This window comes from Styela clava, chromosome 7, assembly GCF_964204865.1.
Source record: "Styela clava chromosome 7, kaStyClav1.hap1.2, whole genome shotgun sequence".
Classification (NCBI taxonomy): Eukaryota; Metazoa; Chordata; class Ascidiacea; order Stolidobranchia; family Styelidae; genus Styela; species Styela clava.
In genome coordinates this window covers 21,985,694-22,001,431 of record NC_135256.1, presented here as the reverse complement: position 1 = coordinate 22,001,431, position 15,738 = coordinate 21,985,694, and the positions used below count along the sequence as shown (strand labels likewise).

General features: G+C 35.0%; 3 protein-coding genes across 3 annotated transcripts; all 3 read left to right on the top strand.

Annotated features, from left to right (window-relative positions):
* Positions 1–1,393: 1,393 nt before the first annotated feature.
* LOC120327681 (CXXC-type zinc finger protein 1-like) lies at positions 1,394–3,611 on the top strand. Its single transcript, XM_039394021.2, has one exon. It carries the CDS (start codon positions 1,466–1,468, stop codon positions 3,119–3,121), a length of 1,656 nt encoding a protein of 551 aa, XP_039249955.2. The 5' UTR covers positions 1,394–1,465; the 3' UTR covers positions 3,122–3,611.
* An 11-nt stretch (positions 3,612–3,622) lies between these two features.
* LOC120327682 (transcriptional adapter 2-beta-like) lies at positions 3,623–5,103 on the top strand. The gene has a single exon (XM_039394022.2). It carries the CDS (start codon positions 3,623–3,625, stop codon positions 4,832–4,834), a length of 1,212 nt encoding a protein of 403 aa, XP_039249956.2. The 3' UTR covers positions 4,835–5,103.
* Positions 5,104–5,114: 11 nt separating this feature from the next.
* LOC120327680 (RNA polymerase II-associated protein 3-like) lies at positions 5,115–14,568 on the top strand. Its single transcript, XM_039394019.2, has 10 exons — positions 5,115–5,269; positions 6,220–6,351; positions 7,066–7,185; positions 7,721–7,848; positions 8,630–8,751; positions 9,259–9,329; positions 11,442–11,561; positions 12,713–13,341; positions 13,939–14,030; positions 14,432–14,568. Exons 1-10 carry the CDS (start codon positions 5,129–5,131, stop codon positions 14,518–14,520), a joined length of 1,644 nt encoding a protein of 547 aa, XP_039249953.2. The 5' UTR covers positions 5,115–5,128; the 3' UTR covers positions 14,521–14,568.
* The last annotated feature ends 1,170 nt before the right edge of the window (positions 14,569–15,738 follow it).

Here is a 15,738-nt window from a genome sequence, read left to right as displayed (position 1 = left end):
TAATCTAAGTACCGGTAAAGGATTTTAGCCTAGTCTATCACAGCTATTTCTACACTATTTTTTATTACTGCAATTAAATTAAAACTCCTAGGAAGACAGAGTGATCATTGAGTTATCTGATTTAGATTTAAGTTTCCGAAACACAACTGAAAACTAACAAATAGAGTTCAAAAATGCAAAATCGAGGTAATGTTTACGACCACGTTTGAAAATCTGTCTGAGTGAGAAAAGTGTCTGAGCGGATGCGAAAAGGGAGCATTGTTACGTCACTTTTTGCATCTTGCTGATTGGCCAATGTTACGAAGTAAACAAGGAAGTCGATGCTTGGGGAAAGGTCCATAAATATGTAAAACCTAACTCTTATTTACCTCCGCTAGGGGGCGCAACATCAATAAGAGGTATTTTTGTGCTCGTCTGTTGTCCTCTCATATTCGAAAATAGGAAAACTCGATGTGTGAAATATTCGCTGCCTTGTTGCAAGAAAGGTACGGTCCAACCATTTTCTGGTAAGGTTAGGTGAGAAAACCAGTGCCCACACTGGTGTTTGTCAGGGTTAGGCATATAAGTAGGCCTATATTTTGATTATCCCGCATAGCTGGAGGACAGTCTGGCAGTACAGCAGTAAGACTAAGAGTAGGTAGGTGTACCGGTACAGGTATGAGGTATTGAGGTACGGTACCGGTACCGGTACAGGAGTAAGATGAAGTATCATTTTATTCCGGGGGAGAGAATAGACTGATAGACGGTTCATTGATAGGCCTATGGTGTGCCACAGAAGCCTCTTCTCCCACTCATGCATTATAGGCTAGACCAAGGCATTATAACAGTGAGTGCAATCTGCAAACCCCTCATTACGCGACAATCTGGCAATCTATATAGGCAAACCGGCACTACACAATAAACTAAAAGGAGGCGCGTTCTGAAAGCATCACACATGATTTTTCTGAAAAAAATAATCGGATTTACTCAAAAAAGAAATTGAACCTAGCATTTACGAGTAAGCAAAAAAACACAACTTTGCTAATGCGTAATGTGATGGCCTACGAATGTCGCGATCGATTTAGTCTAAATATTTATCAAGACAAGCATAGTGCCATCTGATGCATCTGTTGTCGTGCCAGATGCCCTCTTCGATAGACAAATGGAGTGTTTGTTTTATTGAACCGAATGTTGGGGCATCCTAAAACCTTGGCATTCTGCCCTACTGGCAGACTGGTATGGAATTAGTTGACCAGTTATCTGTTTTATATGCATGGCGGTTTGACTGTGGAAGAACAGAAGAGAAACCATAACTGACCAACTCTGAAAGTAGAAGTTGTAAACACTTTGAATTACTGTGATTGACTTGATTCTGTGATTGTACTATATTATACTATATTATTAACATAGACTTTTATTACAGGTCATAGACATAGATAAACAAGGAATTGTACTGTATTCCTGTATAGTCTATTATAGTTACAATATGTCTGATGAAGAAATAACTCTTTACTGCATCTGCAGAAGTCCTGATATTGACAGATTCATGATCATGTGTGATCAGTGCGAAGAATGGTATCATGGAGACTGTATTAATATGACGGAGCGTGAGTCAAGACGAATCAAGTACTTTTACTGCAAATGGTGTCGTCGTAAAAACCCTTCATTACAGATTCAATATAGAAAGTCGAAGAAATCTAAGAATCGAAGTGAAGATGGTAAAAAAGCAAAGAAATTGAAAAAGAAAGAAGCAAAAAGAAAAAGGCGTGAAGATGGTCAAAAAGAACAAGTCAAAAGTGAAAAAATAAAAAAGGTTATCGAGAATGATGATGATCAAAAATCTGACATTACAAAATCAAATTCACTGTCTACATCTTTACCTGTTAATGTCAAGAAAGAGTCTCCACAGGAAAATGTATCAATCAGTAATAAAGAACAAGCTGCTTTGTTGTCGGCAGATGAATGTGGCGAATGTGAAAATTGTTTACGTATTGTTAATTGTAAAAGATGTCAAAACTGCCTGAATCCAACCAGAGATATGAAGTGTCTAAAACGACAATGTCTTACTATGAAAACTAATTTGTCAACTTCTCATTTTGAAGTGAAAAAAGAACCACTTCCTAAAAAGAGTATCAAGACCGAATACGAAGAGGAGCCATCAAGATGGAAAAATTTTGATATATCTCATAGTATGTTTTCTCAGAAAAAGTTTAGCAAACCGGATACTAAGTTAGAAATTCATGGCCGACAATGTTATGGACCTGGATGCACTTTGGCTGCAAGATCAAAATCCAAGTACTGCTCAGATGAATGTGGTAAAAGGTTAGCTGCTAAGAGATTGCTACACATTATGCCATCTCGAGTGAATGACTGGCATCATACTCCAACAGTTGCAAATGAAATGGGTCGAGAAGAGTTGGAGAGAATTAGGGCTGCAATGGTTCAAGCAAGGAGCGAACTTCAGGCACTGGAGGAAAAATTTAGGAGATTAGAATCAATTATTACGCAATCCAAAACTTTTGAAATTTGTGAAAAATTGTCTGATGCAGAAGAAACTGATGAAAGTGATCAGACTATATTTTGTGTTGTTTGTGGCCACCCTGTTTCTCTTCGAGGTGCTATAAAACATATGGACAAATGTTATATTAAAATTGAATCTCAAATCTCTTTTGGGTCTGTGTATCCGACGCGTATTGAAGGCTCAGAGCGACTATTTTGTGATGTCTATAATCGACAGCAACAAACTTATTGTAAAAGATTACAGGTAATTTGTCCAGAACATGCAAAAGAACCAAAAATCACAGCCAATGAAGTATGTGGATGCCCATTGAAAGAGGATATATATACGGGTGATGAACCTAAACTGGCTAATGAGTTCTGCAGCAGAGCTAAGAGAAAATGTAACAAACATTTTAAATGGGAATCTATGTACAGAGCATCGGTTGATTTACAGCGAATTAGACAATGGCTAAAAATTGATGAAATATTTGAGGAAGAACGCAGAATTCGCAATTCTATGGTATCAAGAGCTGGTGTTGTACCTTTGTTATTGCACCAAACAACTGCCCATGATCCTGCATGTCTCGATATGCGAACAAAACCATCAAATGTTAAAAGACCTGCATATAGACTTGTCATTTAAGATTGTAATTCATTTGATAAATTCATAATTGAAGGCCCTGCTTTCAAGTTTAGGAAACAAATAGAAAAGCAATTGAAATATTTGAAAGTTTGATTATTTGAAAATGTTTGTTTGCGATCCACACCATGGAATGTTCATAGTCTCATATGAACATGTTATATCAACAGACATGTGTGTGACACATTTGGATGATGGGATGTTTCATTTTTAAATTGCGCAATAATTTACTTGAATAAACTTTAGTTAGTTTTGTATGCTTGGCTTGTTACAGTATTTTGATGAGTATGGCCTGTACATGCTATACAAAAGTTTTTTTTTCACAGAATAGTGTGTTTCATAATTGTGCCAATCAGATTGGATATTCATGTATAGTTGGCTATGCTAGATATTGATTGACTTGTGTTTTTGTCTTTGTAATATCCAACTTTTGTTGAAATTTGTTATTCTGTTTTCTTAGCTTGTCTTCTAACTTTCCCATTTTGTTTTTTAGTTACGGACAAAATGTCTGTTCCAAGTAGATCAGAATGTAATCACTGTCAAACGGAATTACCTCTTGTGCATATTCGCTGTTCAGAATGCTCAAACACATCAATATGCTTGTCATGTTTTTCGAAAGGAGTTGAATTCCGCAATCATTTGAAAACTCATTCATACAAGATTATTGATAAAGGATCATTTCAAGTTGTCGATCCTAATTGGACAGCCTTTGAAGAAAAACTACTTTTGGATGGAATTGAACAATTTGGCATTGGAAACTGGGAGGATGTAGCGGTTCACATTGGTGAAAGAACTTCAAAAGAAGTGGAGGAGCATTATTACGCTTCTTATATTGAAAGTGTCGATCTTGGGCGAGTGACTGTGCCAAATGATATCCCTAATAGGATGACAGATCATACACCACCATTGCATGAATCAATTCTGTCTATCCAGTTGCCTCGTTTGGATTTGGATAAAGAAGAAGAGCTAGAATTGGCTTATATGCCATTAAGAGATGATTATGAAATGGAACATGATAACGAGGCTGAAATACTAATCAGTGGCTTGGCAATAAATGGTGATGAGGATGAACTAGACCTTGATTTGAAAGTTGCGCAAGTAGGAATGTATCTTGACAAATTAAAAGAACGGCACAGAAGAAAAAGTGTAGCAAGGGAATACCATCTGGTGGAAAAATTTATCGGTAAACCATTACCTGGAGCCAAACAAGATCGAGATTATTTGAAACGTCTACGTTTATGCTTTCAATATATGCGAGAAGAACAAGCTCTTAATTTTGCAAGAGATGCAAGGAAAGAACAAATTTTGAAAACGAAGATTAAGCATTTGAAAATGTATCGTAAAAATGGAATAAAAAGGCTAGAGGATGGTGTGGTATTCGACGTCAAGCAGCGTAGACGTAACAAAATTAACTCTGAAATTAGACAGAGTTCAACATCCGATTCAAGTCAGAACGAAAAACCAATTGATAGACTGAGTTCAGAGTATGGACATCATTTGCTTAGTTCTGATGAAAAAACAATGTGTCGAATGCTTAAAATGATCCCATCAAGATATTTAACAACAAAAACTCTGATAATAAAAGACTTTATACAGAAAAAATACGGCCTCGGAATAAAAATTAGATTTCCAGGCTATTTAGAAAAATTTCAAAGAAAAAAGATTCAAAGTTTTTTGAATAATAATGGATGGTTACCAAGAGTTTCTGCCCAATAATGCATACCTTTCTTTAACCTCGTTAAAAACTTTTCGTGCAATTCATTATATTATATTTCTACTTCTACTCTTCAGTCTAGAAAAATAGCATATTTGAATTTTTTGAGCTAAAATTTGAATTGTAATATTACTGCCTAAAAGTTTTCATCTGATAATCTGATTCTTATGATGTGTACTCCTATCTAGTTAAACAATGATGTAGCAATATTAGCAAAATATAATTGACTTCTGTGAATATGTGTATTGTCACTATCTTGTATTTTTCTAAGGTAGAGTCTTTATCATTATATAAAAATGGAAAAAATGAGAGAATTACGAATGCAAGTTCAACAAAATCAACGAGAAGTCGGAGATTTTTTAAAAGATCTTGATTCTTGGACAACTGACATAAAGAAAAAGGATGAAAGTTTGAAAACTATGAAGCCAAAAGAAAAAGTAAGCATACTGTTATTGAATGTTAGAAATCAAAAGTTAGGGTTTCAGAAAATTCTATCATGTACAATTATACACAATTGGCGTTGTATCATAAGTTGAATATGCTTGTAAAGCATTTCATGAAAACCATCAAGCCATTTTCTAACCGATATTGTTATATTATGTGATGTGAAATGTGAATATGTCTGGGTATTTTAAATCAACAATAAACAAATATATTCAGAACTTAAATATATGATACTTTTTTTGTTGGATCAATATTAAAAACACCCATGACGTAAATTTCTTACATTACCTAAATCGGTTGAACTTTGATTGTACCCGAGAAATTCTGCAATCTAGGACAGTGGTCGGCAACCACCGGGCCGCGGCCCATCGCGCATCCGCGGAAAGGTTACTACCGGTCCGCAGAGAGGTGACACAGAAACGGACAAAGCCAGACTAGAGACGGAAGGTTTACATGCATTTTTACCTATCCCAACATCTTATTAATGTGATGCCTGGTTTTCGATATTGATAACTACAAAAAACGAAATATTGAAGTATGCTGTATGAAACACGTTACATGTGTCTGTGTCGACCATATCTCATATATTGGAACAGTTAAAGCCAGCCAATGAATACAGATCTCGCATTTAAAATCACTTTCGTTTTTCAGTATATTGTCAACATAAGTTTCCTAACGCGTATAATTTGTTGCATAAGCTTAATTTGTTTGTATAAAAGGTGGTCCGCCAAAATTTTCGTCAGGCTTTACCGGTCCGTCATCTAGAAAAGGTTGCCGAGCACTGATCTAGGACACTTCGCACAAAAATGTTCTCTCTAGATTATGTTTCAAATGACCTAGGTTCTCTTTTGGGGTTTTTGGGCCACGGCAATTTGTGCTAGGCTACTCAGTTATGCCGAATTTCTTCCTTGTATTGTTATATTTTTTATTATATTTGTAACAGGCAGCTTCTGCATATCCTCCTGTTCGAAGTAAAGGAATTGTAGAAAAAGTCAAGAAAAAGAGAGAAAATCAAGAAAAGAAAGAAGAAAGAATAAAGTCCTCAGATTACAGAAAATGGGACAAGTTAGATGTGGTAAATGGAATAGAAATAGAAATCTATTTTAGTTAGTAATATTTTCCTATTTCCAGTGCACTGTTTTCCTATCACAAAGAAAATGTAATAAGTAACTAGTACAATTTTTTAGCCACTCTGAATGAAATTCTCATTATTTACTTCAGGAGTGCAGATTCATCAAGCACTCACCTACTTTTTCTAATGAATAATTTGGATTAGCCAATGCTGAGATGATAGTAATGCGACTATGTAATGTTAAAAAGACCATCACATTATGCATATGTAGTATGCCTCGCATATTGGTCTGGGCAGTTATTATTATCCCAAGTTCATATTATAAAAGTTTTTTGCCTAAAATTATATGATGTTTTGAATAAAAACAATGATGCTTTGCGTAGATTTTTTTTTATAAGTTTTGAATTTGAAGTTCTGAATATTTGTAAAAGGTCTTAGAAATAGTTCTTGAGTATTGACTGCTTATGACACAATGTTCAATGAATATTCACAGAGACTCCTTTCAAATACATGATAAAATAGATTCATGAATCATGATAGAATAGAAAAATTCTATATCATTTAATAAATAACATCACAGTCATAGCTACTGGAAAATATCTGAGGTTGTTTTGGGCTTGATTAATTAAAGTCATAAATTTTTAATATTTTTTTTGGTTAGAAAACTGGTGTTTGGCTTTTTAGTCATATACACATCGATTCTGTTTTCCGTATTAGGACGCAATGCTGAAACAAGTAGATGAAGATGAGAAAGAAATGGAAGAAGAAATACAATTGGAAGTTGAAAAACTTGACGAAGCAAGAAAAGCAAAAGTTGCAACAGAAATGAAACAAAAGGTCAATTTCTATTTAGCGTTTGAATGAGATAGAAAAACAACATTATATCTTTATACAAATGAAATCAGATTCATTATGTTTTCTTATTCAACTATGTTAGTCTGGAGCTGTTGTGAAGGTACTCCCATAGTATGTAAACACAGATGGCTTAACTCTAACCTGGTATACATACCGTGTTCCGGTGTCTGCCATCTTGGTTCACATACTACGGGAGTACCGTTGTAAAATTGATTGTTTCAATATGTTTGGCATTCAAGAATTGGGTGCTCGAATTATGCAAATTTGAGGTTCTTTTACATTAAAGACTCTCTCAGTAACAACCAGCCATTTCTTGCTCTGGAAAATAGGAATTTCACAAAAAATTTAGTATTCTCTATTTTTTCTAAGTTTTATTAACATATTTTAAATGCCAATAGTTTTTGATTTTATTGAAACAATTTTTTGGAAACTCTTGTGTTACATCTCTCCAGGTTAAAAGCTGAACATCTTCAGCCTTTAGGTCTTATCTAAAAAATGAATCACGTAATCTTTGCAGGGAAATGAACATTTCAAAAACTCTGGATATGAAGCTGCGATAGAATGCTATACAACTGGAATGCAGGCTGATCCATCCAACCCTGTTTTTCCTGCAAACAGAGCGATGGCATATTTGAAGTTGAAAAAGTAGGCTATGCTTTGTTTTTTGACAATTTTCCTACTTTTGTTTATAGCAGTACATCTGGCTGAAAATTTGTCACGAAAGATATAATTAGATTAAAATTCAATTCATAGTTTTAGAATCTGGTATATGTTCTTGTACATTATTATTTTCTCAAAAACATTCATCTGAACTTTGTATTCAAGTATGGTTTTGCTGTATTTCTATAAACTCAAATAAACTGATGTGCGAAGGCCTGTAATTTTCTGTTTGATAGATATGTCATGTCAATTTTTTCAAACTCCTAAACTACATGTCAACAATCAAAATCCATCTCTGAAACATGTAACTGCTTAGCTATTGCCCATACCCGACATTGACTGGTAACCAGGCTAGAGGCTGTGAATAACCATTTGCTACCCTGGAATAAATTGCAAAAAGAACGAAGAAGCACTAAATCACAAAAATTTCTCATGTGTTATTCCGCTTACATTCTGACTTGAACTGATGCTTGTTGAATGGCAATAGCCGACCAAGATGCACGGTTTGGTTGACGTCATCTCACTTGGTGGCGTGCTCAGGTGTTCGAGCACCGAATTACCATTTTAGTACCACAGAATTTTTGACTAGAATTTTTTTGGCAGACTACTGAATTGTTCCAGAATCGAGTTTTTCGACTACAAAGGTATCACTGTATACCACTATATAGGTCATTCCTAGTCAGTATTTATTATACTCTTGTCTTAATTGTTCAATTTGCTAAAAGAATGTTTAAATCTATAACAATCTTGTTTTTCTTGATTTCAGGTATGCTGAAACTGAAGCAGATTGCACACTTGCTCTCTCACTTGATCCAACTTATACAAAAGCATATTTAAGAAGAGGAACAGCCAGAGTTGCTTTAGCGAAACTGTCAAGTGCGAGAAAAGGTAGCAATTTAGCCATTACACTTCTTTGTATTTGTATACCTGTACTATATTGGCAATTCAGGGTTTGACTGAGAAACTGCAATATTTTAGAAGGTATCCAGACATCTTATGTTTTTACCAAAATCTGATTAATTCATTTATTCTGTTTTAAAATCATTATTCCGAGACATATTGAATACATATTTTTTGTTTTGGTTGAGATTTGCCCACATCTGTATCTGTATCACAGATGTCTCAATGCCTACTTATTTATATATTATTCATATAAAGTCTCTCCCATCCCTATTATAATTTTGAAATTGTATGTATCCTTATTATGCACATGTGAAGATTTTGAAAGATACAATATTGATCCTTAAAAACTGTATCTTAACATTTTGATTTATTATTAAAAATTAAAAATCTATACTTTAATAATAATTTGGCATTAACTTAAATCTCATATATTTTATGATTACTGAACTAGTCGATTTACAGCATTCATCCATGTTGAAATATATATTTAAGATTTTATGGATGCATTGAAATTGGAACCTGGAAACGGCCAAGCAAGCAATGAAATCAAAAAACTGGATGAGGTTTGTAGAATCAGAACAATGATGATGATTGTAAACTTTTGGTATTATTGATATGCAGAAGTTTGTATATGCTGTATAGCAGGGATGGCGAACCACTGACACACGCACCACCGCGTTTTATTCGTGACCCGCCAAGGCACGAAAAATGCTAACATATCAGTGATAAAAATTGATAAAACCGGCCTCAAATTAATCTAACAATACCTAAACTATTATAATGTACCGTCAGTTGGGCAGTCAGGGCTGCGATCGCTCGTATCCAAATTGTTGATTTTCGGGCCGGTTTGGTAATTTTCAGAACCCCTAACCTGGGACGCCTGTTGGAACCGCTGTGTACTGTTATTACTTATCGATCTTGATCGGTAAGTATGTTGATAGGTATTTGTCTGTTTGTCTGTCTTTTATATGCACGCGATATCTCACGAAAGCGAGGTTGAATCTGCTCCAAATTTTGCATGTGCATTCATCATATATCGGACCAGAAGTCTATTTTGGATGAAATATGTCGTATAATTAGCGAGTTATTAAATAAGTAGTGATGGGACACGCGGTGTCACTATAGAGTCATTAATCGAAATCGCAGTTTCGATCGATAAGTCTTCGGTCTCCGACCGATATTCTTGTTCAGTTATTGGCTCTGACATCGTTTATGACATAACAATGCATTTGATCAGTTCATTTCTTGCAACATCTTGTCTCTTTTGGAAGTGCATCTGCAGACTGTTTCAGGGGTTATACGAAATCTAGATGCTACCTTGCATTTTATTAGTTACTCGCCTATAATGCCGTTGAGAAAACAATTTTTTCAGACTTGAAATAAAAACCTAGAATTCTGAAATATCAATGGGCAGTATAAAATGTCGTAATGTGGTTGTATAGGGAGAGAGAGATGATGATGGGTCTTGGGGATAAAGACTATATCAACCCTATATATTTAAGTTCGATTCCCGCGTTATTGTTTTGACACGCGTTATGGAGTGTGACTCCAGTCTGAATGGCTTCAGACGATAATAAGCACACAGTGTTGATGCTAATCGTTGTTGTATATTATTGAAAGATGCACAATCCAAAATTCTGAATACCGATAAAATTGAAACACACTTAACTTTTAACACAGTAAATCAGAAGTGATTCAACAGATAAAATTGAAACACACTTAACTCTTGACACAGTAAACGAGAATATCGGGCTGAGACCGAAGACTTATCGATCGAAACTGCGGTTTCGATTCGTGACTCTATAGTAACACCGCGTGTCCCATGGCTAATCAATTAATAACTCGCCAAATAAACGACATAATTCATTCAAAATCAATAGGCTTCTGGTCCGAGATATGATGAATGTACTGTACATGCAAAATTTGGAGCAGATTCAACCTCGCCCTTGTGAGATATCGCGTCCATCTAACAGACAAACAAACAGACAGACAAATACCTATGAACATACTTACCGATCTTAAGATCGATAAGTATTCAGAAGTGAATCAAAACACGATATTATGCTGCCCTCTCGGCAAGCTGGAACGATACGTCATCAAATTGGTCAATACGAGAAAGGTAGTACATGTAATCAGTAATCAGTGTTGCGACAATAAAATGACTTATTGTGTGAAAAGGAACACACTATTAAAATGAAAGAGTTAAATACATTATAATCCATAGTTACACAATGCACATTCGCTACAGTTGAAGGCTGATCAAAAAATATAACACTATTAGAGTGGAATTCACTTTGGAACCCTAAAATAATTTGCCGCATCCTATTATTGCATATTTATTATTCAAAATATGAAAAGTAGACACATTGAAAGTGTTTATTGATAAATATTTAATCTGCTTGAAATAAAGTTATTGATAAATTTTGAGAAAAAATCGCACCTGATTTATTCTGATGATGTGCAGATTTCAAAAATATCAGTTTTGTACAGACTATCTTCTTTATATTAATGATAGATTTCTCAAAGCTGTGCCATAATTTTTCACCTTGGATCGCTAACTTTTTCTTATGATAGATTTCTATTTGAACATTGTGCTTTCTGAAAAAAGACAAAGCATAATCAGTGAGATACCATTTTTATTTAAGGTTTACAAAATATCATGTATTTTTATACAGATTGAAAATATTGGCAAGAAGCCGAAAATAAAGTCGTCATCAGAGGTCAGAGACACCACAATGAAGAAGGATCCGAAATATGTCTATCCAATTTTTATTCCACCCAAATTGCGTTCAAAGGTATTTTCTTTATATAAATCTTTATATTCACTTACATTTTAACATGTAGATCAGTGATTACTTATCGATCTTAAGATCGGTAAGTATGTTGATAGGTATTTGTCTGTCTGTTTGTCTGTGTGTTAGATGCACGCGATATCTCAGGAAAGCGAGGTTGAATCTGCTGAATCTGCAAATTTTGCATGTGCATTCATCATAGCTCGGATCAGAAGCCTATTGATTTTGGATGGATTATGTCTTATAATTAGCGAGTTATTAATTAATTAATGATGGGACACACGGTGTCACTATGGAGTAAGACCACTGTTTTGGGGGATCCCCTAACCTTCGATCGATAAGTCTTCGGTTTCTAACCGTTATTCTAGTGTTTACCTTGCTAGGTTCTACATGGCTTAAGTGTTCTGCAAAACGCTTATTGGGGTTTTGTGACAGTTTCCCATATTGAAGTTGTGTGTTAATTTTTGGATACCCATTTATGTGAAACAGCAATTTCTGCCCTGACAAATATTAGGAACTGAAACAAAAGTCACTTGAATAGTGTGCACCCTGTTTCAACGATTTAAGAAGTTGTGAGACTGAGAGAAATGCAAGAGCAGAAGCGACGATGAATTTCTTATATTTCAATTTCTGTAATAACTTTTCATTGTTGTTGCTGGAGTGTCCAATACCTGACTTTGTAGTTATTAGTTTTTTTGAGTTTTTGTTAATTAGCAGTCTCAATAGCACATCAGTAGTTCCCCAAGAAAAAAAAAGGTTGAAGAGCAATGATCTAGATCAGGGGTGTGCAACCTGCGGCCCGCAGGCTCGAAAGGGGGCCCTCAAGAAAAAGTTGTGCGGCTCGCAGAGTCTCAATTTTGAATGTGTGGCCCTCGAAACGAGTTTGTAATTTAAATTGATACGCGCCAGTAATTCCAATCCATTCGCGATAAGATGCCTATTCCTAAGTACAAGTTATGACTACGACTTTACAATGAGCAAGCCAACCACAAGATCAATATTCAAAATTTTTGTGCTTGCAACTACTAGATAGCCTATGTTAAATAAAGGTGCGGCCCACGGTTTCACCCAGTTATTTCTATCTGGCCTTCCTGTATTAAAGATTGCACACCCCTGATCTAGGTCGATGATTATTTTTCAATTATGTTTTATAGAAACCTTTGATGAGAGTAGGAGTACAAGAAATAGGTTATGAGGAAGAAAAAAGTAAATTAAATGCAAACATCGTTGATCTGGATTTTATTATGAAGAGAGAAAAGATAGACAATTCGGAAATGAAAGAAAATAAAACGACCAAACTGAAACCCAAACCTATTATTTCTGTTATGACTGATTCGAAGCAAAATTCATCAAGCATGAACGATATAAAAATGGAAAGTAAAAGACTGGTGGAAGAAATGGAATCTGAAAATATTTCAAGTAAATTGACCAATGGTGTGGATACTAATGTAAATGCTATTGGGGATAACTGTCATATCGATAATACAAAATCATTGACAAATAAAAACTCAAAAGGGCCTGCTTCGTCAAAAAAAGTCAAAGAGTCAAAAAGCTTAGAAAGAACTGGTGAATTGGAAGATGCAGTTCAGGTGATTTTACCTCCATGTCCAACGACTTCATTCCAATTCCAAGCTCAAGTCAAAAAGTTGATGAATGTGCCTGGAATATTGTACCAATATATGTTGCAAATATCACCTTCACAGATTCCTGGTTTATTGAAAGAACAATTGGAAACCGAGACACTGATGCCAGTGTTGAATTGCTTTCATACAAACTGTGATGGGTAAGTTGGTTTTTTTCTCATCGAGTATGCTGAAAATGGTTGAAATTTAGCAAATGTATATTTAAAGATTTGATATCTTTCTTGAATTTCCTGTATGTTTGTCTTGTGTGCTTTCATTTTTGTTTACCATCGAGAGTTCAAAATAAGTTAATCTCGGTTCAGAGGTTGGCCCCTCCTACTAAACGTTGGAAAACTTTTGATATCGCACCTCTGATTATCCTTTACACATTTGAATCCAATGGGAGATGATCGTGTGTGAAAAGATTGCTGGACTCCTCGTCGTCTTGGTGTGGTCCAGTTACGGCTCCCTCCACCGCCAATTCCGTGCATCCGAATCAAAGAACTCCTTAATGATACCCATACATGGACTGGTACAGGTTCAGAGGTCATGGTTCGCTATATGATTAAGCCATCTTATTGGATTTCTTAGAAAATAGTATAAAAGATGTGTTTGTCTGGAGTGGTTGAAAATTCTGGGTGTCTATGAACACCATTATTACTTAATCTAGGATATGACACGAACAGATCTTTTGTAATTCTATGAACTTCTTTCCATCATTACGTCAGCTGTAAACAAAATTTCTTTTTTATTTTCAGGAATGAGATCGTCTTCGATTATTTAAATCAATTGACAAAGGTGAAAAGATTTGAGATGACGGTATTGTTCATGTCAGATAGTGAGAAAAAAGGTATAGTATTTGTCAATGTTAATTTCTTTGTTATGGAACCCTCTTCAGGATGAAATAGTGTGCTTGGGAAGCAAGCGATATCCATCGTCGCCAACCTTGTTTAAATGTTAAGAAATGCCAGCGTAGTGATATTTGGTTAAAACTGAATTACTTGGTGAAATAATTAGCAGTGTGTGTTTAAATTGGTTGTAATTCAAGGATGTTTACTTTATACCTAATACTAAATATATTTGTGCTGGTGTTCTGCAAGAATATTCCCAATCACTGGGAATAATATTTTTTATGTTTGATTTTGTATTTTAATTTTTCTTTAGTTTATAAACTTGGTAATGTAGTCTAATCTCTAACTAGTCTTACATTGTTGCGATCAGCTTCCATACTGTAATTTTTATTTTGCACAGATGTGAAATCACTGTTCGAACTTCTGGAAAACACTTTACCTGGGAAGAAAGTAGACTTGAAATTGTTGAGTAAAAAATATGGGTTGTGATTTATTTAGCCTTGGTAGTTTTGCAATAAAATTAATTTATTTTCTATATTTTTGCGATTGCGAATTATAGCGCTATTTGTTAATTGATCGTGCAACGTTGCGGTCGACGCGAGAATCGTAAATGTCTTGTCGAAATCCACATGCTGTCATGACTACGCGCTTATCTTAATTGCTTCAGCCTGATCCCAGTGTGTAGGCGAGCGAACCAGACCGGACAATCAAGATAGAAAGTTTTGAGATGCTTGATAGTACATCAACTTAGATGCCGAAGTTAATATATATACCAAGCACGCCGCGGTTTATATTGAGGGGAGAAGTAAGACATAAAGAAACCGCATATGGGCTATTCCAAGTGACACTATAGGACAATTCCAGAAATTTTGCATGTTGTTAAATTCAATATATTTTCACATTTTGCATTTGTCCAATATCATTGTCCAATCAGTTGCTTTGTTGAATATGTAAAAAATTGCAAAAAAGTTACACCCAACCTTACTTAGTGGATAAAAAAAATATAGTAAAATATAGCGTGACACTACAGGACGGCAGATCCACCATGCACTAACAGTCGTTGTGTTGTGCTGTAAATTTTTGCGATGGTACAGTTGGAGCTCATAGTATTTTCTGGTGCAGTAGCTGAACTACCCCTCTATGTGTTGCTCAAGTTACTTAATGTAACACTGAAAATCCATGCCAATAATGTGCATATTATATGTGATACTACAGGACGTGACACTACAGGACATTTTTCCACTTCGGAATAGCGGCCTCTATCATCTCCAAAAATTCTGGTAATAAATCGCTAAATGGGTGAAGAAATGTCCTACCGCACTACAAACATTTAAGCTTTATTAACTTAAATCCAACGCGTCAATTCCATATGAAATAACTGTACCACACAATCAAACACTTTGTGTCAGGAATCATCACAAAATATGTCAATTATACCAAAATTTCTACATTCCAGGCCATTTTTTATAAACCATCAAAAACCTGGGTGAAATTTTAAATTGTTCGATGAAATGAATGCAGTCCAATAAAATTCCAATGTCTATTGATATCAAAAATAAAAAAAATTTACTCCCACTACACTTTTTAAAATTTTGATGGAATTCAACTTTTGCTTGGAATGGCCCATATGTTCATAGGATACTGTAGAATTGTGACGATCAAGTTGGCAATAATATATACAATTGTGTGTTGGTGATAGTAAAGTCT